The following is a 24,031-nucleotide window of genomic DNA, read 5'->3' as shown; positions in this document are numbered from 1 at the left end:
TCCACCTTCTCTTCCCGGTGACCCCCAGGTAACCGAACCCTCTCCCCAGACCTCCCAGAGGGCAGGAAAACCCAGTAAGGAAGGTTTATTCAAGAGGCTTTTTTTTTTTTTTTGCTTCCTTTCTTCTTGCTCCTCCCATCTCCTTCTCTCCTGGGCTTGTGAAGTTTGCTCAATATGGGATGTCCTAATTATTTCTTTCCCCAATGAAGAAGGTGTTAATTGAGGCAGAGCTATTTCTGCTCCTGGCCTCAACACCTGGGCGGAAATGCTGGAGGGAGAGATACAGGGCAGGGCCCCTTGGAAACATCAGCCGAGAGCAGAGAAACCAGGACTCCTGGATCCTGGGTTTTTTGTTTTTGTTGGTTCTCTCTCTCTCTCTCCAGCCAAGGGGACAGAGGACTGGCTTGAGTCTAAATCAGGGGTGTGAGGGGACAGACGTGGGTGGGGCAACTGGAGGCTAGGAAGCCTTGATTTAGGGAAGATGACTGAAAAGCTCACAATTAAAAATATAAGAACGTGTGAGTAAGAGACAGATATATACAGACACCCAGGCAGCAGGTTAATTTTAAAATATATTTATAACCAAATTCCTCAGACTCTCTGGATGGTGGCTTTTCTAGAAGCAGCCCCCAGAGTGTTTCGCGATGAGGGGGCTGGCAGGTCACAATCAGGAACACCAGTGGGCTAGGGGTGCCCAGCACTGTGCTAAACACCCAGAGAAATGCAAAGGGAAGGTGGGAGAGCTTCCTGTTTTCCAAGAGCTTCCAAAATAGTTTGCGGAAACAAGACTCCTCATCTGGAACTAGTCTATAGCAGTGCAGGTTAACGCCCGCTTTTATCTCCTCACCAAATGTGAACATTTGGGAGCTATTGTAGCCCTGAGGGGGAAAAAAGGGACCAGGAGACTGGACTAACCCAAGAGAGGGGACGGTGTTGGTGGATGGGAATTGAGCCAGACTTGGACAGAAGGTGAAAATGGAGAAGGTTTTGGACAGAGGCAACCTTCCCAGCAAACCGTGGTTCTCATTCATGATAAGAGCCCATGGAATTTTCCCTTTTGCCCCGAGTCTTATGTTTAAAAGATTTTGCCTTCCAATCTGTATTCATTAAATCAGCCCCTGTACCAAGTCTGACGTGAAAGGGAAAAGTATTTCCCACAACTTAAACTAGTGATTGGGATGTCAATGCTTCTTGAGTTGTAGGTGTCCCTTCTGATATGGCAAATGTCATTTTGCATGGCCTATAGTTTCTATTTAACAGGAGTCTCAAAGGCCAGTAAGATTCACGCATTCTGTGTTGGCTTATTTCTTCCTGTTTCTTGCTAAGTGGAGGCTAAGAAAGGACTGCAAACCCTATATGTAGCATGTGTATTGAGATATATTTTTATTTAGTGGGGAACTTGAGTTTACACACTCAGCTGTTTGATTTCTTATCGGACAATGTCACTCTCTAAAAACCTTCAAAAGTGTCACTCACTGAACAGGGTCCTCTCATATCTGTGGCTCTGGTCCAATGGGATGTTCTATACACACCCAGGATGTTCTGTACTCCCCTGATTGCATCCTCATGAAGGCATCACCTTAGAATTCAGACTCAACCTTTATCACTCAGTCTGAGTTTGCCAGGAGGCTGTCTCTGGTTTCCAGCAAAAGGGGTGTCCATTAGGGCCGGGACCGGAAGGGCGGGGCGCGCAGAGCGGCGACAGCCCTGGATATTAACAGCTGATGCTTTATCAAGTCTATTCTCTATCCACAAGCAGTAGACGTCTGTACTTAAACCAGTGCAGAAAAAGACGTTAGCAGCCGGAAGAAGCGGTAAGCATTGAAAAAAAAAAAAGAAGAAAAAAAAAAAAAAGGGGTGTCCATTGACATGTGTCTCTTTCCTTGTGGCATTTTCACAATCTGCCTCTTGCAATTTGGGGAGAAAGCTTAGCTCCTGTGCCGAAGGTTGAGTACTGTGTGTACTGGCCTCCCTCGCCCCCACTCCCTGCGCCCAGTACGTCTCAAGAAAAAAAAATCAGTCAGGCTGCAGAAGAATAATACACCACAGTTGACAAATTTGTGCTAATGGAAATCTGGAGAACACTGCCCCCAACCACTTCAAAATGCATACAGCAGAGTTACCAAAGTTGACTGTTGTTGGGACCTTAAAGTCCATCTCAACAGACTTCAAAGGACAGAATGATACAAAACATATCCTCTTGACCACAGTGCAATTAGGCTAGAAATTGGTAACAAAAAGATAACACTAAAAGTGCTTGGAAATTAAGAGACATGCTTCTTATTTATTGATGAAATGCTAGGATGTCTGAGATTTGCTTTAAAAATATTTTAGTGCGGGGAGGGGATGTGGGTGAAACAAAATTAGCCCTGAGTTGATAAATGTTGAAATTGGTGATGGGTACATGGGAATTCATTACATTACTCTATTTTTGTATATATCTGACAAATTTTTGCTGCTTCTTGGTTATCCACAAATCAAAGAAGAAATAATAATGGACAATTTATATTAAAATAAATAATAATTTACTTGAACAATAATGAGAACAGTGCATGACAGAATTTGTGAGGTGCAGTTAAAGCTGCACTTAAAGGGCAATTTATAGCCTTAAGTAACATTAATCTATCTCAAAAGTTTAGGAAAAGAACAAGAAAGGGAACACAGCTTAGAGAAGAAATTAATGAAATAGAAAACAATGAATAGATCAACCAAGCCAAGCATTGGACTTTTTGGAAAAAGACTGATAAATCCATCCTAAGAGCCATTTTTCTGCAGATTCAACAGCATTTAATGTTCACTGGCTCCTGTTTCTCAGAGCTGATTTTGCTGGCCCTTTCCCCTGACTTTTCTCCTCTTCCATTTCATAGATGACATTCAGGGTGAGTCTCCAGCACCGTGTGGGACAGAGGAACCTGCCCGCACCTGCCCCAATGGGACCAAATGTCAGCCCTACTGGGAAGGGCCCAACAATGGGATCACTCAGTTCGACAACATCCTGTTTGCAGTGCTGACTGTTTTCCAGTGCATCACCATGGAAGGGTGGACTGACCTCCTCTACAACGTAAGTGATGAGGGGTGGTGGAGAGCCGGGCCCAGCCAACTCCTGAGGCTGAAGTGGAGGGACCCTGCACCAGGGAGACAGCTCAATATGGCCCCAGGAGAGCCAGCCTAAGGCTCCGTCCTTTGACGATATGGGGGTCTTGTCCTCAGAACTCTTAATAGGGAAGGACCTTCAGGAGGTGAGAATCTAGAGGGCACACAGATGCTGAATAACTTTTAATTGCACAAGTTTTTAAATATAATTTTAGATTTTTGAATATGTAAAGGGTTGCATGAAGTTAAAAACCAACGTAGAGGAAAGATAGAGGCATGTCTTGGACACCTATCCAAAGGGCTTCTGTGCTGGAGCGCTTGCTGACCCTCCTCCAGCCGTGCCCCTCGCCATGGTGCTGATGGGAACTGGTGACACCACCCTTCCACTTCCTAGATCATATTTTGGGTCATCTGAGATCCTAGAATTCCCTGCCCAAGCCCAGAGTCCATGAACTTGGATTCTTCCGTGAGTCTATTCTCTGACCACCTTACCCATTGTATCCCCTGTGGTCTAACAATGTCCTTGGGGTAGCTGTTGGCACAAATGTGGCTGGAATATGGACATGCAGAGTGGCACGTCCAGGCATGTGTGTGTGGAGCCCTCCCTCCCCTGCCCCCAGGTGGCAGGCCATGGTCAAGGGGCAGGGAAGCCTGTCCGCACCCCTTAATCCAGTGCAGACATCCAGATTCTAAATTCTAGACTGACCTTCCCAGTGCTTATGAAGGTATGTTTGTGCAGGAGAAGCATAGAGCATGTTTTATTTAGTAGCTTTTAAATATTCACACATATTATGTGGGCCTCAGTTGGTTCTCTTGTCCTCAGTCTTGAAGTTGTTAAGGACAGGTCTGAAAAGATGTACGCTCCTACCTGCCTCCCCTTCTACCCTGTTTCCTGTCCCCCATCCCTGGACAGTTACACATGTCACACACTGCACAAGTCTCCCCATCTTGGGAGTGGGATTCATATTATAGACCACATAGATTTCTACCATTATGTCCATATGTCCATTAGACAAATCTAAAGGATGTGGGGAAAAGCCATGGTGGCCTACTTTGCCTAATGACCTGGCCTGAGCATGGCATCTCCAGGAACAGACAGCAACTTTGAGATCGTCAGGAGCTTTCTTGGGTCAGGTTGCGTCATGGGGTTGGACAGCCAGAAAGAGGTTCAGAGGAAGACAGTGGGACTGTGCTCAGTGGTGGATGAGGAAGTGTGAGCAGGACCACGGATTTCCAGAGGGTTCTATAGTCGGAAGCACCACTGTCTGAGGAGATTCTTACCCTGGAAGCTTTGAGCTGAACCACCTTGAGAGACTCAAGCTCAGGGGAAACAGTTGAAAGAGCAGAGTTAGGCATCGGGCTGCCTGGGTTCCCCTCCCGACCCCACCACTTCCATGCTGTGCAACCTTGGGCAAGTTGCTTACACTCTCTGTGTCTCTGTTTCCACATGTGCAAAATGAAAAGCACAGTCCTACCTCACAGGGCACAAGGACTGAGTGAGGTGAATATATGTGAAGCGTTTAGAACCATGGCCCTAGGTAAGCTCTCTGTAAGCCAAATTTTCCACCCCAACAGGCGCTCCTTTTAGAAATGTATGAATTTTTCATTGTGAAAAGTCTGGCAGCAACTGAGGAAGTGAGGTGAACCATTGGGTCCCACTTTGTTCCCCACTCTCACCCCACTGGTAACTGCCGCAGAGTAGCCTTCTAGAACTTGCCATGCAGTTATATCCCACCGTCATATTTTGGTGGAAATCCGAGCAGGAATTTGAGCCTGATGTGAACCAAGAGCAGTAATAAAGTACCACACTGGGTGGCTTAGAACAACAGACATTCATTATCTTACAGTATGGAGGCCAGAAGGGCCTAGCAGGGCCAGGCACCCTCCAAAGGCTCTCAGGGAGAATTCTTCCTTGCCTCTCCCAGCTTCCGGTGCTGCCAACCATCCTTGGCATTCTTTGGCTTATTGATTCTCTGTCCTCCTCTTGAATATCCCATCTGCACACGGCCATCTTCTTATAAAGACACTTACCCTGTTGGATTAGGGCCCACCCTACTCCAGTACGATGTCATCTTAACTAATTACATCTGTAATGACCCTATTTTTCTTTTTAAAAAAAAATTTTTTCTTATGTGAATTTTTGACTGGCTGCACTGGGTCTCTGCTGCCATGAGCAGGCTTTCCCTAGTTGCAGTGCAGGGGCTTCTCATTGCAGTGGCTTCTCTAGTTCTGTAGCACAGGCTCTAGGGCATGAAGGCTTCAGTAGTTGTGGTGCGTGGGCTCGTTGCCCCCTGACATATGGAATCTTTCAGGACCAGGGATTAAGCCTGTGTTCCCTGCATTGTAAGGTGGATTCTTAACCACTGGACCACCAGGGAAGTTCGACCTTATTTCTAAATAAGGTCACATCCTGAGGTCATGGAGGTTAGATCTTCAACTTATCTTGGCTGGGGGGTTGGTGAGGGGGAATTGCATAATTCAGTTCGTAAATCTCCCAAATAAACTACTTGTACTTGAACCCTTGTCTGAGACTTCCTAAATTAAGACAGTCCACCCCCCATGGGAGGGAAGCTTAAGAGGGAGGGGATATATGTATACTTATAGCTGATTCATGTTGTCACACAGCAGAAACTAACGAACATTGTAAAGCAGTTATACTTCAATTGAAAGTAAATTTATAAAAAAAGAAAAGAAAAGACAGCTTCTCAACCCAAAATACAACCACTAGGATCACTCGTTGGTAAGGGCAGAAGCTAAGGTGGCAACTTTGAGTTTCTGCTTAGCAAAGACAGAGCTGTTGCTTTTCCAGACTCATCTGAGCCCTGCCCATGTGCTCTGCCATCTGCCAGGCCTGCCCTAGGACACCCCCTAGCTCCATCCAGCCACAGGCAGGCACAGCGTCCGGACTCTTTGTCCTTTATCTTGTGCTGGAGCCAAGCCCGTGGGCATGGCCTTACCAGCCGCTGTCAGGCAAGATCCATGGGAGAGTCCGGAAGCACCTGCTTCAAGCATTTTAGAACCCACAGGCATGGAGGCCAAACATCTCTTTTCTTTTCTCAACGTTGAAATCCATTTGTTTATTCCATGATTACTTACTTTTAATGATTATTTTTAAAGCTTAATTAATTTACTTATTTTCAGCCAAACTGGGTCTTTGTCGCTGCACTCGTGTTTTCTCTAGCTGTGGTGAGTGGGGGCTGCTCTCTAGTTTGTGGTGCCTGGGTTTTCTTATTGCGGTGGTTTCTCTTGTTGCAGAGCACAGGCTCTAGGGCACGCAGGCTCAGTACTTGTGGCACATGGGCTTAGTTGTCCCATGGTATGTGACATGGACCAGGATTCCTGGACCATGGGATTGAACCCACGTCCTCTGCATTGGCAGGGGGATTCTCAACTATAGACCACTAGAGAAATCCCATAATTACTTACTGAATGTCCACTGTGTGCCAGGAAATGATCAGGTGATCAGGGGTAGCACAATGAAGAAGAGAGACAAAAATCTCCACCCTCGTCGGGGAGACAGACATGACCAATAAACGTTGATAAATAATAAATTACTCAGAATGTGGAAGATAGACCTTAAGCAAATGTATAATGTGGGACGTGGTGACTTGACCTGTTGTCCCATGAGGACAACAGCAGCGTGAGAGGGCAAGCGATGGGGTGCAGGGGCCAGTTTAGGTCAGGCAATCAGGAAGGGCTTCTCAGAGGAGGGGACATTTCCACAGAGAAGAGAGCCAAGCAGTTTTGGAGAAGACCGTTCTTGGCTGAGGGAACAGCAGCTCACCTCATGGTGTGTTGGGGCCCCATCCAGGTTTTTCCATTTTTCAATTTATCTCTTTTCTTTCCCACTTGATTTCCCAGTAAAAGTGCTTTTAGAAAAAGCCTAACCTTAAGTAATCAGAAACACTGTCGAAGATTTATATCAGGATGTGCACCCCAGCATTATCTGTAAAAATAGAACAAAACTGGAAGCAACTGGTTAAATACCGTATGGTCCCTCCATATGATGGAGTATCATGTCATCATTAAAAATCATCTGTTGGGAGAATATTTAAGGATTCAGGGAAATGCTCACCATATATAATGACAAGTAAGGGGAACTGATTTCTTTTAAAAAGAACCAAGGTGTACATGCTATGCTAAGTCACTTCAGTTGTGTCCAACTCTTTGTGACCCCATGGACTGTAACCCACCAGGCTCCTCTGTCCATGGTTCTCCAGGCAAAAATACTGGAATGGGTTGCCATGCCCTCCTTCAGGGGATCTTCCTGACCCAGGGATCGAACCAGTGTCTCTTAGGTCTCCTGCACTGACAGATGGGCTCAGGCTGACATTGCAAAATACCATAGACAGGGCAGCTTAGACAACAAAAGTGTGCTTTCTCATAGTCCTGGAAACTGGAAGTCCGAGATCACGGTGCCAGCATGGTCCAGTTCTGGCAAGGGCTCTCTTCCTGCTTGCAGATGGCTGCCTTCTCACTGTGCCTCCTCATGGTGAGGGGGGAGAGAGAGAACAAGCTCTCTGGGATCTCTTTTTATAAGGACACTAATCCCATCATAGGGGTCCCACTCTCATGACCTCCTATAACCCTAATCACCTCCCAAAGACTCCGTCTAAAAAATGCCATTACATTAGGGATGAGGGCTTCACTTATGAATTGTGACATAGTTCAGTCCATAGAACCTTATCATCTCAAGTGTATAATTTTGAAAATATAAGAAAAAAAAAGACTGAAGTCCGCTGTACCAAGATGGCATCTTGTTAGTGGGACTTGGGAATCTTTATTTTCTCGATACTTCTCTATATTGACAAATTTGTCTACAATGAGCACAAGTGACTTTTTAAAACTTTTAACTTTATATTGGAGTATAGCCAATTAACAGTGTTGTAATAGTTTCAGGTTGACAAAAGGGACTCAGCCATACATATACATGTATCTCTTCTCCCCCAAACTCCCCTCCTATCCAGGCTGCTACATAACATTGAGCAGAGTTCCATGTGCTATACAGTAGATCCTTGTTAGTTATCCATTTTAAATATAGCAGTGTGAACATGATTGATTTTTATCCTCTTTTTTATTGAAAGATAGTTGATTTACAATATTGCATTAGTTTCAGATGTACAGCATAGTGATTCAGTTATTTTTTGCAGATTGTATTCCATTTTAGGTTATTATAAAATATTGAATATAATTCCCTGTTCTATACCATAAATCCTTGTTGCTTATCAATTGTATGTATAATAGTTTCACAGTTTACTTTTATAATCAGGGAATATATTTAAATTTGTCTTGCTAAGTGTTTAGGAGGGAAAAGAGATGTTTTGGTTACTTACAGACCAGGAGATGGGAAGGAAGGGCAAGAGAAAGAGCATTTTCTGGGTGCCCACTGTATGCTGGGTGTTTTTATTTACATTACCTGTCCAGAGAGAGTACACACCAAAACAAATAAATGAGTTCTTGATTGACATAACAGTAATAAGTAGTCATCTTATTACTTTGTTATTAAATTAACAGAATAAGTGAAAAAGAGACAAATCTTTACAGAAGAATTCCATTCCCTTCTCCAGGGGATCTTCCCAATCCTGGACTCAAACCCAGGTCTCCTGCATTGCAGGCAGATTCTTGACTTGGGAAAGTGAAGGGTTAACTTTTTTGATGCAAATTCAGACTCCCTAGTTTCTATTCTCAGACCCCAAAGGATTCCCACCCCAGTTGAGACTGAGAGACTCTCCCAGGGACTTCTGTGGTTACTGTGGCTGGAAAAACCCTCCAGGGAGTGATGGTTTAGCAAGTAACGCAAGTTCTTGCCGTCTGTGTCTGGCTTAGCCCCCACCACAAGTTACCAAGTCCAAAATGTCAGGAGTGTTGATGTTGAGAAGCCCTGCTCTAGAGGACCAGGGATCCTTGGAGATGGGCCACTGGGGCATCTCTCGGCATGGTGGACCTATCTCCATTAGGATTTTGTGGTAGGGTAGGTGCTTATCCAAGCCCAAAGACTGCAAAGGCGGGTATATGTTGAAATTCTGTGCCAAAAGTGTGGTCCAAGTCATTTTTAACTGCTAGAGAATGAACCTCAGTCAACATAGCCAGATCCCTTGTCCCAGAGCCTCTGAAGGACCCACGTGGCTCCTGTGCCCACTGGACAAGCCTCATTGCTGGACCTTCCTGGGGCCCAACCTGGATCTGAGCAACATTCTGGAGTGATAATGGATTATCAGCCATTTCATCTATGTCACACTATTCTAGGTGTTTCTCTGTGCACCGCCTGTGACTCCTTAATGGTAGAGCCTTAAATATCCCCATTTTACAGATGAGGAAACTGAGACCCAGAGCCACACACATGGAGTTAAGTTTGGAATACAGCTCTGACTCAGCACGGGCTGCCTTGGAATCTGCCACTTGCCGCCTCCTACAGCAAACAGGATGGAGGACTGGCTCTCTGAGCTCAAGGGAGTGGGATGGGGGAAGCCCAGGAGGGCTGCACTGGGGCCATTTGCTAGAGCATTGTGTGTTGCTTGAGCGACAGGCAGTCTCATTTCACAGGGACCCCCTCACCATATGTACCTGCATGACCCAAAAAAAAAGAAAAGAAATCACCCCACCCTACACAGAGGATATCCCCAACATACTCCTCATCATCTGGGCCAAAGTAGCCTGGGGGTGCTGTGTGGGTGATGGAACCTGCCCTCTCTTGGTTGCTACCAGGGCAGGGAGCTAAAAAGACGAGGGTCCTGGTAGAACCAGTACATCTTAAGTTAACATTTTGCCCATTTGCTGAGAGCCTACTGCATCCATCCCTGCATCTTCCTTTTATCATCAACTGATCCATAAAACAGCCTCATGGGACATCCTGGTGGTCCAGTAGCTAAGACTCCACGCTGCCAATGCAGGATGTCTGGGTTTGATCCCTGGTCAGGGAACTAGATCCCACCTGCTGTATCTAAGACCAAGTGTAGCCAAACAAATAGATAAATATTTTTAAAAACTCATGAGGGGAGATGTCTTTAGGTCCATCTTCCAGATGAGGAAACTGAGGCCCACAGTGATGCAGTGACCTGTCAAGATCCCCTAGTCAGAGTGGTGTAATCAGGATTCAAACCCAGCACTGGGCATTAACTATTACACTCCCCTGTTGTTGTTGTTTAGTGAGTAAGTCATGTCTGACTCTTTTGAACTCCATGGACTGTAGCCCACCAGGCTCCTCTGTCCATGGGATTCCCCAGGCAAAAATATTAGAGTGGGTTGCCATTTCCTTCTCCAGGGGATCTTCCTGACCCAGGGATCAAACCCTCATCTCCCGCATTGCAGGCATGTTCTTTACCATGGAGCCATCTGGGAAGCCATTACACTCCTTCCCTCTCTCTAAAAACTCCCTTTCTCTTTCTTTTTCCCTCTCTGTCTTTGTCTGTCTTAATCCTTGGTCTCTGTCTCTTTCTATATCTTTCTCTCTCCCCCTGTCCTTTGTTCACCTACTTCTCTCTCTCCATCCCACCTGTCTGTGCTTCTCTTTGTTGCTGTCACTGTTTCTCTCTCTGTCAATTAGGAAAGCGACAAAACCGTGCTTAGTCGACAGTTAAAATGCCAGTCACGAATGGTAGACACTAAGCCTTGACCTCAGCCCTTGTTAATTCATAGATGTTCATCTTGGCCAATATCAAAGCATCAGATCTGGGTCGGGGGCGTGGGGGCACTTTAGATTACACATTCACACAACAAACATTCATTGGATGTATACTGCATACAGGCAACTTTCTGTGCAGCAAGAGGAAGAGATAAAAATCCCTTTTTGAGGGGGAGTTGACATTTCGGTGGGGGAAGCAAGCTGTCAACAAGATAATTAAGAAATGTTTATATATATGTGGCAGAATCTTAAATATTTTAGGCTTTGTGGGTCATGTAGTCTCTGTCACAACTGTTCAATCTGCTTTCATAGCACAGAAGCAGCCACAGAGAAGATACATAATGAATGGGCATGACTATGTGCCAAAAAACCTTTAATTTACAAAAACAGGTGACTAGCCCATGGGCAGTGGTTTGCCGACTCCTATATAAGAGGGTGAGGAAAGCTCAGGAGAAAAATAAAGCAGTAGAAGTGTTGTGGACCCTCAAGGTGAGAGGTTGAAGTTCTTCTAATACGACCTGAATGAAGTGAGGAGGGTCTATACACGTATGTCAGGAAAGAGAGACCCAGACGGACAGGACAGCCAGTGCAAAGGCTCTGAGGCAGGAGTGGCTCTGGCATTTGTGAAGAGCAGCGAGGTGGCCCATGTGGCCGGAAGTGAAGGAGTGAGGATGAGCAAGGGAGCTGAAGAGGCCAGGGAAGGTGATGGGAGACCTCAGAGGCAGAAAGACCACACAATTTACCACCCAAACAAGGACAGTTTTGAGGGTAAATGGAGGAAAGGAGGGCTCAAAAAATAATTAGTAGGCATTGCATGATTTAATAAAAGGCATAAACTGGGGTTTCTCTGGTGGCTCAAGACAGTAAAGAATCCGCCTGCAATGCAGGAGACCTGGGTTTGATCCTTGGGTCGGGAAGATCCCCTGGAGAAGGGAACGGCTACCCATTCCAATATTCTTGCCTGAAGAATCCCATGGACAGAGGAGCCTGGTAGACTACCGTCCGTGGAGTCACAAAGAGTCAGTCAGACACAACTGAGCGGCCAACACCTTTTCATGAACTGGGGCAGAAATACGACCTCCTTCATGGCACCTTGGGGCTCTGGCTCTGACACGGTCAAATCCACTCCTTTTTTTTGTCCCACATCTTCTTGGTCCATTTCTCTGTTGATGGACATTTAGGGTTGATTTCCATTTCTCTCATAATTAGTGACCGACTCATTATGATCCCATGGACTGCAGCCCGCCAGGCTCCTCTGTCTGTGGAATTCTCCAGGCCAGGAATACTGATGTGGGTAACCGTTTCCTTCTCCAGTGGATCTTCTCAACCCAGAAATCAAACCCGGGTCTCCGGCATTGCAGTCATAGTCTTCACTGTTTGAGCCGCCAGTATCTTTTCATGCGAAGTATGGCTTCTCTATTCTTTCTTGGCATACAGTTGCTTTACAATGTTGTGTTAGTTTCTGCTATAGAGCAGAGGGGATCAGCTATCTGTATACATACACTCCCTCTATTTTGGATTTCCTTCCCCTTTAGGTCACCACAGAGCACTGAGTACAGTTCCCTGTGCTGCATAGCAGATTCTCATTAGTTATCCATTTTGTACGCAGTAGTGTGTACATGGCCTTCCCAGCTGGCTCAGAGGGTAAAGAACCCTCCTGCCAGTGCAGGAGACACAAGGGACGTGGTTGCAACCCCTGAGTCAGGAAGATCCCCTGGAGTAGGAAATGGCACCCCTACTAGTATTCTTGCCTAGAAAATCCCATAGACAGAGGAGCCTGGCAGACTACAGTCCATGAGGTTGCAAAGAGTCGGATATGGCTGAGCATAGCAATACCACACAATGTATATATGTCAACCCCCGTCTCCCAATCCATCACACCCCTCTTTTCCCCTTGGTACCCATACACTTATTGTCTAAACCACCCCATTCTTATCCGTTATGCTGGGGAGTTGTGTGTTTTTTTGGGCTGAGAGTTTGTTTGGTTGTTTTTGGGGGATTATTTTTGCATCTTCTATACTTTTCCTGAATGAACCATGTTTGAAAAATTAGAGGAAAATAAGCCATAAACCAGAAGGCACTTAAGGATTTTACTGGGACTCAGCCATTAATTTGTTTGATGAGTATTTATCGAGTGCTTGCTAAGCGCCAGGCGCCACGATAGGTACCAACAGTGCTGAGATGAATCAGTATTTTCCCTCTTCTTTAAGACTCTCTTGGGCCAATTTTTATAAACAGAAAATACTATGTAAGTGCAGTAAATGAGTGAGATAGAACAGTCGGATGCAAGCCAGAATGATGGGTCTAGTCACAGCCATGCCATCCACACTGTGTGTGAGCCAGGCAAATCATAGCATCTTCCACAGCCTCAGTTTCCCCACCCACTGGGTGTGGAGACTATGGGAATCGAGGGGTGTTTTGTCAGCTCAAGCAAGCTCTACTAGAGTGAGAGAGGTTGTCCCACCTGCCTCTCCAGTGCCAGCAAAGCTACGCTACCTCTGAGACTCTGGGTAGAATTCTTTTTTGCCTCTTTCGAACTTCTGGTGGTGACTATCAACCCTTAGCCTTCTTTGATTCACGGCTGCATCCCTCCAGTCTCTGCCTCCGTTATTACATGGCTGTGTGTCCCTATCTTCACCTGGTGTTTTCCTCTTCTTTTCTGAATATTATTTTTATTTTGTTTCTTTATTTTTGTCGGCACCAGGCCTTCATTGCCATGCACGGGCTTTCTGTAGTTGCAAAGTGCAGGCTTCTCATGGCAGTGGCCTCTCTTGTGAAGCATGGATTCCAGGTGCACGGGCTTCAGTAGTCACGGTGCACAGGTTTAGTTCCCTTGTGGCATGGGGAATCTTCCCAGACCAGGGATCAAACCTGTGTCCCCTGCATTGGCAGATGCATTCTTAACCACTGGACCATCAAGGAAGTCCCTGTTTTCCTCTTCTTAAGAGGACACCAGTCCCACTGGACTAGGGCCCACGACCATGACTTCATCTTAACTTGATGGCAGCTGTAGAGACCCTGTTTCCAAGTAGGGTCCCATTGACAGGTCCTGGGGGTTAGGATTCCAACATATCTTTTGACAGGATACAATGCAGCCCATGACAGGGACCTCGGACATGAGACTTGACCTCCATTTGCCTCAGTTTCTTCATCCAGGAAGATGGGAAGGATTACATACCACATTTTGTGAGAGGATTAAATGGGCTCCAGTAGGCTGAGGACCTGGCATCCTGAGTGTCTTTTATGCCAGGCAGCATCATGGGGCCAGGCGCTTCTAAGTGTATCAGAGAGCTGGGGTGTAGGCAGATCCTGGGATGGAGGGGCTGCCTTGGTACCAAGGGACCTCCACCATTTCTCCTACATTCAGTCCTGCCCTCCTCCACCCACCCCCCACCACTCTGTCTCCATCCCAAACCTGCCTCCTGAGACAGCCCAGACTTTTTTCATCTGTTGGCCAGTGCAGGCTTTCTCTCCCTGGGCTATATTTAGCTAGCCCTAAGAAATGGGAACAAAATGCCTCAGCCACAGCAGCACTAGAGGGGGGAACACAAAGCCAGTTCTGCCTTCTGTCCAGCCCTTTCTGCTGACCCTTTTCTTTCTTCCAGAACCTTCCAGAAGCAAAGCATTAGAACTCTGTTAGAACACAAGTGTGAGCTGGGACTGGCACTTTCATTGTCCCCAGAACCTGTCTGTGTCCAAGATGATAAAAGTTGGCCTCTTTGGTTTGTTTTCTTTCTTAATTATTGTGATAAAATAAGTATAACCTAAAATTTACTATCTAATCCATTTAGGTGTGCACTTCATTGGCATTAAGTGCATTCACGTTGATATAAATTGTTACCACCGTCCATCTCCAGACTTTCTCACCTTGCAGAACTGAAATTCTGTCCTCGTTAAACACTAACCCTCTGTCCCCTTCCCCCAGACCCTGCCCACCGTTCTACTTTCTGTCTCTGAATTTGACAAACATGGGAACTTCATATGAGTACAATCATAGTTTTTATCCTTTCATGTCTGGCTTATTTCACTTAGTATGATGTCCTCAGGATTCATCCACATTGTAGCATGTGTCAGAATCTCCTTGCTTTTTTAAGGTAAAATTGACTTTCTTTGAAAAAAAAAAACTTTGGGGGAGGTTCAAGTAAAATCAATATTCAGAACACTTCACAAATCATAAGCAAGGAGCTTGATAAATTTTCACAAACTGGACACGTGGGTATAACCAGCACCCAGAATCAGCAATCAGAGCCTTCTCAGCCTCGAGAGCTTCTCCTCTTGCCCTCTCCTCAGTCACTACTCTCTCCAAAGGATACTCCATCTAGACCTCAGATATCATCAGCTTGTTTGCCTGTTTTGGTATTTTACATGAATAGATTCTTACATATTGGGCTGGCCAAAAAGTCCTATTGGGTTTTCTGTAGCATCAGGTGGAAAAACCCAAATGAGCTTTTTGGCCAACCCAATATATGCTCTTTTCTGTCTGGCTTTTGCTGGATGCCAGGTCTGTAAGGTTTCATGTGATGAATGGCGGTCTTTCATTGCACAATATTCCATTTATTTATTTTCTCTCTTGTTGACAAGGATTCAGATTGTTTCCAGTTTGGAGCTGTTATGAAGATCACCGCTATGAACTTTCTTACTATATCTTTGGCATAGACAGTTTCACATTTCTGTTGGATAATATCCCAGGGGTGCCATGTTCAGGTCATAGTGAAGGTGCATGATTAATTTTAGTAGAAATTCCCATCCCATTTCAAAGTGGTTGTACCATGTGTGGTGGATTGAATTGTGCCTCTTCCCAAATTCACTTGTTGAAGCTCTAACCCTTAGTTCCTCAGAATATGACTTTATTTGGGAATGGAGTCATTGCAGGAGTAATTGGTTAAGATGAGGCCATTAGCACGGGCTAATCCAATATGACTGGTGTCCCTGTAGAAAGGGGAAATATGGACACAGAGGCAGACATGCACAGAGAGAGAAAGGCATGTATTGATGAAGACAGAAATCAGGGTGATGCATCTACAAGCCAAGGAACCACTAAAGATTGTCAGCAAACCCCCAGATACCAGGGGAAAGGCATGGAACATATTCTTCCTCAGAGGCTCTAGAAGGAACCAACCGTGCTGATACCCTGATCTTGGGTTTCTGGCCTCCAGAACTATAAGCCAGTAAATTTCCATTGGTTGAAGCCACTCATTTGGTGGTTCTTTGTTACAGCAGCCGCAGGGAACTCATACACCATGTTACCCTCCACTGACAGCATGTGAGAGTTTTAGTTCCTTCACAGACTCACCAGCACCTGGTATTGTCAGTCATTCTCATTTTAGCCTTTCTGCAGGGCAGCAGTAGCACTGAATGCGCATTTAAAGGTGAGCTTTTAAAGCCACATTTGGGCCCCCACATTCTGCAGATGGCACAGAGCTGATGAAGCACCAGAAGGCTTCCCCCCAGGACAGAGGTTAAGTCCACAGGCTCTGGGGTCTGACCACCTGGTTCAAATCCCGTGTCCACCACTGTCTAGGTCTGTAAGCTCAGGCTGCAGTTTTGACTTCATGGGCCTCCTTTTCCACAATTCATGATAATAACATAGGGACATCATAAGGATTAAATGAGTAAATAAACCAGCATCAGTAATATGCTTAGAAGGGTGTCTGGCACAAAAAAAGTACTCTCTAAGTGCTGGATTTTATGTTTCTTTCTTTCTCTAGTCTTGATTTTCTTCCCCTCCTAACTTCCTCCTTGACATAGTGTTCTGTTCTCCCAGAGAAGAATATTCTATTTGTGGACAATCCTCCCCCATGAAATTGACCTAGGTAGGCTCTTCTGGCAGCGTTTCTGTGGTTGACATTGATGCTGCAGGCAATAGAAGAGGCAGACACTTGAGGAAAAGGTTCATGGTTCTGCTGTCTAGCTTGGTGATTTAACCTAACTATCCAACCCCACCATCATGCACCTCCTCCCAAGGGAGACAGTGTGACTGTTTGGGAGAGAGGGAGGGAACTAAGGGTTTATTTCTACATTTCAGTGGGTTTTCCCCTTCTGCTCCTGGAGCTTGGTCTGGGGATTCCTTGAGTTTCATGCTGGTTTCTGGTCCTCTGAAAACCTGTGAGTAGGAGGGAGCTTTGTCCTTCTAATGGTACCTCTGTAGTTTCTCCCGCTGGTTGATCTTGTGCTCTCTTCCCCTCTCTGGGCTACCAGAACTCTAGGACTCCACATGCCAAGGGCATTTGAGAACCAAGCCCCTGGAGAACCAGAGCTACCTCTCTACCTTTCAGGTCATACCTGAGTCCCACTCAGTACTCACCTGCTTTCCTTCCTCACCCTCATAGAGCAACGATGCCTCAGGGAACACTTGGAACTGGTTGTACTTCATCCCCCTCATCATCATCGGCTCCTTTTTTATGCTGAACCTCGTACTGGGTGTGCTGTCTGGGTGAGTCTCTGCTACTTCTCCTATCCCATTCCCCCACACCGTCTCTTCCCCAGGAAGAGGCCACCAAACCGTTTTCATTCTCCAGGCACAGAATAGGTCTCTTCTCTTGCTTTGGGTTATTGGTCCATTATCAGCAATCCATGTACAGATGCTCAAGTTGTGCACTTCTGGGGACACCCAGTGAAGAGATTCATGGGAACTGAAATCCAACCCAGGCTTCACGCACTAAGCTTCCCCCCTGACACTGAGCTACTTCCAAAAGGTAGCTCAGTGCCTTTTTTGAAGCTTTTCTCAAAATTTTCAGACCCACAACACAAAACACAAGAAAATTCTATAGAGTTTTAATTTCTATAATTTACATTAAAAAAAAAAAAAATACCAGGTTGGGTTTTCCCCTTCCCTTATTTTCCTAACATAAAATTGTAGCTTACAAGCAAACATGCACTTTCATAACACACATTGTACTCTACCCCCAAGATTGTTTTTCTGGCTTCATCATAAATGAGTTTAATTTTTCTCACTACAAGCCTGGGGATTGGTTTGGTGGCTCCATGGTGTCTGCCCCAGCTTCTTCTAGCTTTCCATGCTGACATCCTTATTAGAGACTTTAAATCTCATGGATTCTTCATGGTCTCAAAATGGCTACTTCACACTCACAAGATAGGCATCTCACTTTCTAAACAGGAAAAGGAAAAAGGGAAACTCGAAGGGTCCTATATCATGGAAGTGAGATTGCTGCAGAAATCTTCAGCTTATGTGTCACTGGCCTAACTTAAAAAAGGGATGAAACTATTCTTTAGCCAAGAGTACAGAGAATGAGAATGAGGTTTACAGCCAGCAGTGGTTGGCATGACATGGTTTATGGTTTTGTGGGTTTTTTTCCTCTAACTGGGTGTAGTTGGTGGGAAACGTGGGAAGCTGGCAGAAATGCCCACTCCTATAGTATTCTGATCTTCTCCCAGAAAACCTGATTCCTCTTGTTTAAATGCACTGCCCTCCAGGGATTCTGAATCCCCAAACACACACACACGCACACTCCCTAAAATTTCTAAAACAGCCAGACCTGACTCTCCTGTGCTTCTTCAGGGAGTTTGCCAAAGAAAGGGAGCGGGTAGAGAACCGGCGGGCTTTTCTGAAGCTGAGGCGGCAGCAACAGATTGAACGAGAGCTCAATGGGTACATGGAGTGGATCTCAAAAGCAGGTGAGGCCCTTTCATCCTGGGGCTCAAGAATTGAAATCCCATGTCACGGAGCACACCTAGAGTCACGCATGCAGTTTGGAGATGGACGAGGGGAGGAGATAGAGGATCTGAACTGGTAGTCCCAATGCTTAGCAACAGGAATCCAGAGAGATGAAGCCAGGACATGACATACATTATACTCAAGAGCTCTAAAACCAGACACTGGTTTAGCTCCCCACTCTGCCACCTCCTAGCCATGCTCTTCACTGCCCTGTGCCTCAGTCTCCCAGCCTGTTAAACAGAGATCATGATAGTACCTACCTCATAAAGCTGTTTGAGATGTCCCTAAGGTAATCTAAGCTAAGTGCTTGAACTTCCCTGGCTGTCCAGTGGTTAAGACTCCACACTCCCACTGCAGGGAGCATGGGTTCAATCCCTGGTCAAGGAAGATCCTGCATGCCAAGTGGCTCAGCCAAAAAAAAAAAAAAGAGCAGTACCTAACATGCAGTAGGTATTGTACATGTTTATTTGTTTGGTAATTCAGACAATTATGGGGCACCTGCTGTATGCCAGACAGTGTTCTAGACACTGAGATTTGATCTCTGCCTGCAGGGCTCTGATAGTCTAATGAGAGAGACAGAAAATAACCAAATACACATAATTTTGGATGTTGCTAAATGCTGAGAGGAAAAATAAAACAGGGCAGGAGGCGGGAAAGAGAGACAGCAGGGTGATCAGCAAGGGTCTCTCTGAGGAGGTGACCTCTGAGCAGAGACCTGGAGGAAGTGACTAAGGAACCCGTGTGGATGTCTAGGGGAGGGGCCTTCACGCCAGAGGGAACAGCAAGTGCAAAGGCCCTGGGGTAGGAGCAGAGTGGAGTCACAGCAGGGAAGCCATTGGGGCTGGGGCAGAGTGAGGGGGAGAGCAGAGGAAGGGAGGATAGGGAGGTGACAGGGGTCAGATCAGGCAAGATCTTATAAGTTATGGTTAGGAGGTTGATTTTTATTTTGAAGCAAGTAGGGATGATGTTGGCATTACAACTGTTGCTTAAGTGAGGGGGGGTGGCTGGGAGTCAAAAGCAAGTTAGCAAGCACATCTCTGGCTGATAGAGTTGTCACTCAGCAAGGGGAGACTGGAGTGCCTGGGAGGACCCTTCCCTTTCCCTGTCCAAGGGAACCCTTCCCCAGGAGAGTCCTCCAGATACTGGAGCATAAATTAACTATGTGCTCTTGCCCTTCAGAAGAGGTGATCCTCGCCGAAGATGAAACAGATGGGGAGCAGAGACATCCCTTTGATGGTAACTGCTCTGAACCTGGCTTGGGGGTTGGGGTGGGTCCCAGGGAACACAGGAGGAGCCGGAGCTGGGGGAATGAGTTGCTTCTTTCTAAGGGGCCTCCAAGGGATGGATGTTCAGGGCCCAGGTGATGCCAAGAACTAACACGAGACTGGGTCAGGCTCAGGAAGATATGGAGAATGGTGGGACTGTTTCCTCAAGGACTTTCAGGACTTTGACGCAGGGTTTCTGTTTCTTGCCTGCCCCTGTCTGCTTTGACCACACGCCCAGCTTCTGCTCTGTGCCTCCATTTTCCTCATCTGTCAAATGGGCGTGATAATTACCATGCCTACCTGAGCTGATTGTTTATGGATATTATATTAAGTATGGCAAATAGAATGCATAGGATGGTGTCTGGCTCGGGGTCAGCCCCCTCTATGTTCACTAAGTAAAATAAATAATATAGTAATTTCACAGACTTCCCTGGCAGTCCAGTGGTTGAGACTTCCTGCCTCCAGTGCAAGGGCCATAAGTTCAATACTGGGTCGGGGGACTATGATCCCACATGCCACAAGATGCAGCCAAACTTTTTTTAAAAAAAGTAATTTCAGTAATTTCTAATAGCCATTCTATATATTAGTTGCCTTTATGCACAATGAGCAACTAGTATAATTTTAAAAATTGTTTTATTTTTCCAGTGTTATTACTCTAGCTTTGTTTATTAAAATGTACTTTTATGTCCACACAATTTAATGATTAAAAAAAATGTGAGTTTGAATTTTGAAAAAAAAAAAAGTAATTTCACCACTGGAAGTACCCTGGTGGCCGGTCCAGTGGTTAGAACTCAACGCTTTCACTGCAGTGGCCCAGGTTCAATCCCTGGTTGAGGAACTAAGATCCCACAAGCCATGCACCATGGCCAAAAATAAAAATTTCACCAAGAATCCAGCTTACTATTAAGGACAGTTGTCTCACGTTAGAAATTTGTCTAGACAGAGCAATGACTGTGGATTGAAGAAACAAGGAGTGAGAAGGAAGGAAAGGAGATGGGGCTCCATCCTAAGAGTAAAATGGATTTTACTCTTTGAGAGGAGAGAAAGACATTACCCATAAATGAAAGTGAAAGTCACTCAGTCGTGTCCGACTGTTTGTAACCCCATGGACTATAGCGTGCCAGGCTCCTTTGTTCATGGAATTCTCCAGGCTAGAATACTGGAGTGGGTAGCTATTCACTTCTCCAGTGTATCTTCCCAACCCAGGGGTCAAACCCAGGTCTCCTGCACTGCAGGCAGATTCCTTGCCGTCTGAGCGACCAGGGAAGCCCAAGAATACTGGAATGGGTAGCCTACCCCTTCTCCAATGGATCTTCCTGACCCAGGAATCAAACTGGGGTCTCCCGCATTGCAGGTGGATTCTTTATCAGCTGAGCTACCAGGGAACGGAGGTGCCTAAATCACTTTATTGGAAGTGTGTGCCTGAACTCACTATCCCCTGGAGAGCTCTTGGGATATAGAGCCTAAATATTAAGGAAGGGCTTCCCCAGTCCCAGCCAGCCTGGCAAGTGTGCTAAAGGCTAAGGGGGTGGCCTGTTTTCATAGGAGTCTACATGTCCAGTCCCAGGACTCCTAGAGGGAAAATGTTGACCGAGAGCCCAGACTTAGACTGAGCGGGGGACTTGGTTCTCATCCTTACCCCGTGGGCAAAGTCATGTAACCTCCCCAAGCTTCTGTCCCCACATCTGTGAAATGGGCATGCTGTTACTTCCCATGAAACCAGACTGCCACGTGGGTGAAATCCAGCAACGTGGAGAAAGTCCCTAATAGAGCGCCTGGCACCCAGGGACACACGCGGTCAGAGTCGTTGTTATAGCAAAAAGGGTAACGTCTTTTTCTCTCGCCATGTTTCCATTGTTGGAGCTCTGCGGAGAGCCACTATAAAGAAGAGCAAGACAGACCTGCTCAACCCCGAGGAGGCTGAGGATCAGCTGGCCGACATCGCCTCCGTGGGTAAGTCCCCCAGCTGCTGCCTGGCCGTCATTTATTACTGATCGCCTGTGAGATGGAGGCGAGTGAGGGCTTGGAGCTGCCTGGATTGGGTCACAATTCTGCCCGTTCTCAACTGTATTTCCTGGTGCAGATGACATGATTATGGGAATAACAACACTGCCTGTCTTCTCGTATCATTGTGAGGAGAAGTAAGACTAAATAACCACTGGATCTATGTAAAGTATAAATAACCACTGGATCTATGTAAAGTAAAAGTAAATAACCACCGGATCACACTTCCCTGGTGGTCCAGTAGTTAAGACTCTGTGCTTCCACTACAGGGGGCACAGGTTCGATCCCTGGTCAGGAACTAAGATCCCACATGCCTTTTGGTGCAGCCAAAAAAAACCCACATATAGCATTTAGAACACCATGTGGCAGAAAAGAAGGTCCCCATGATGTTGGCTAATATTACTCATGAGTGATATTATTATTCATTAGTGCTTACTGTGGGGGCTACTGTTACTGAATGCCCAATTATGAATAGGACTGAGATCAAATCCCTACCCTTGTGGAGCTTGCAGTCCAGTGCTGAAAATAGATATTAAGCAGGTAATTACAGAAATAAGCTTGTAATGATAACAGCACTGAAGAGGAGATACTCCTCACTCAGCCTGCTTTGGAAGAGTGGAGTGTGGTCAGGGAGGGCTTCTTGGAGGAGGTGACGTTGTTCTGAGGACCGAGGGGAAGATAGGAGTTTGCCTCGGCAGTGGTTGCAGAGGGAACCAGGCAGAAGGCTGTGCTCAGGGTGTTGTCATTGGTTGTTGCCAAGGACAGAGTTTGAGGTGGGAACATTTGTCTTTCCTTTTTGCCCCTCTTGAGTGAGACTGTTGCTCTGACCTTCTCTAAAGAGATTCTATTATTTTCTGAAACTGAGTCTTCACTGCTGCTCGGAGGCTTTCTCTACTTGCAGCAGGTGGGGGTCTGATCTTCATGGTGGTGTGTGGGCTTCTCCTTGCGGTGGCTTCTCTTATTGTGGAGCACAGGCTCTAGGGCGCCTGGCCTTCAGTAGTTACAGCACACGGGCTCTGTAGTTGCGGCATGCAGACTCTAGGGCACCGGCTTAGTAGTTGTGGCGGTCTAGCTTAATTGCTCTGGAGCCCGTGGAATCCTCCCAGACCAGGGATTGAACCTGTCCCCTGCATTGACAGGCAGACTTTTATCCACTGAGCCACCAGGGGAGTGCCTGAAATAGGTTCCTAAAAATTCCAGTTATGAAGGGGATTCCCTGGTGGTCCAGTGGTCAGGACTCAGCACTTTCACCGCCAAGGGTGCGGGTTCAGTCCCTGGTTGGGGAACTAAGATCCGACAAGTCACATGGTGGAGCCAAAAAATAAAATAAAAATTCTAATTATGGGGCCTCCCTTGTGGCCCAGTGGTAAAGAAACCACCTGCCAATGCAGGAGACATGAATTCGATCCCTGGTCTGGGAAGATCCCACATGCCCAGGAGCAGCTAAGCCCATGCACCACAACTTTTGAAGTCCATGTGCCTAGAACCCATGCTCTGCAATGAGAAGCCACCACAGTGAAAAGCTGGCAACTAGAGAGTAGTCCCCACTCACTGCAACTAGAGAAAGCTGGTGCAGCAACCAAGACCCAACACGGCCAAAATAAATAAATTTTTTTTAAAATTCTATGCATGAAGAGTGGACGACAGAGCTTCCAGGCAGAGAAAATAACAGGAGACTCTGAGAGGAGTAGACATTAAGGCTGAATGCGTATCGTGTGGCTGGAGTATAGAGGCAAGGCTGGGGGAGGGAATTCAAAATATACATGTGTTTTTGGGGAATTCCAGTGGTTAGGACTATGGACTTCTATTGCAGAGGATACAGGTTTGAGCCCTGGCTGGGGAACTAAAATCCCGCAAGCCAAACAGCACGGCCCAAAAATAAAAATCAAAACGTACTCGTGTTTCTAATCCCTTGGAACCAACTACTTCATACTCAGGTTCCTTCACTCACCCCTAGTTTATGAGCTTACTGCTGAGTTTCAACATGATTTCCGTGCCATCCCACACTCCAGAGGGTGGCCACACTATGGTTTGCTCAGCCGTAGCTTTATTATATGGTGTTTGAGTTGTTTCCAATTTTTGCCTTTACGAGGAGCACTGCTGGGAGCATTTACGTACAATGACTCCTCCCACCCTTTGGGAGGATTTCCTTGGGGATAATTATAGGATCAAAGATATTAACAGCTTTTCAACTCATTATTCACAGAGCTGTTCTGAGTTTCAAAACCATTGAACTCATTTATAAACCTGCCAAGTATGCAGACGCTTATGGACTCTCCCACCCCGGCCATTGCCTATTACACATTTAATTTCCTTTCTGGATAAATCGGTTTGTAATGATACCTTAAAGCTTGTTTTCATTTGCATTTTTAA

The 24,031-nt window shown here is 46.1% G+C and overlaps 1 protein-coding gene across 10 annotated transcripts in view; it reads left to right on the top strand.

Annotated features, from left to right (window-relative positions):
- CACNA1A (calcium voltage-gated channel subunit alpha1 A) overlaps nucleotides 1-24,031 on the top strand; it is a 387,084-nt gene that overhangs the window by 254,873 nt on the left and 108,180 nt on the right. For 8 of the 10 annotated variants that reach the window (XM_043466837.1, XM_043466836.1, XM_043466832.1 and 5 more), the window contains 5 exons: nucleotides 2,868-3,061; nucleotides 17,044-17,147; nucleotides 18,234-18,349; nucleotides 19,569-19,625; nucleotides 21,512-21,607. In XM_043466837.1, the coding sequence (XP_043322772.1) occupies nucleotides 2,868-3,061; nucleotides 17,044-17,147; nucleotides 18,234-18,349; nucleotides 19,569-19,625; nucleotides 21,512-21,607 (567 nt within the window). The remainder of the gene's footprint in view (nucleotides 1-2,867; nucleotides 3,062-17,043; nucleotides 17,148-18,233; nucleotides 18,350-19,568; nucleotides 19,626-21,511; nucleotides 21,608-24,031) is intronic. The other 2 variants (XM_043466834.1, XM_043466833.1) reach the window with 2 other exon arrangements.

The sequence above is a fragment of the Cervus canadensis genome, chromosome 4 (genome assembly GCF_019320065.1).
Source record: "Cervus canadensis isolate Bull #8, Minnesota chromosome 4, ASM1932006v1, whole genome shotgun sequence".
NCBI classification, from domain to species: domain Eukaryota; kingdom Metazoa; phylum Chordata; class Mammalia; order Artiodactyla; family Cervidae; genus Cervus; species Cervus canadensis.
The sequence above is the reverse complement of the archived record's forward strand: the minus strand, read 5'-3'. Positions and strand labels throughout refer to the sequence as shown.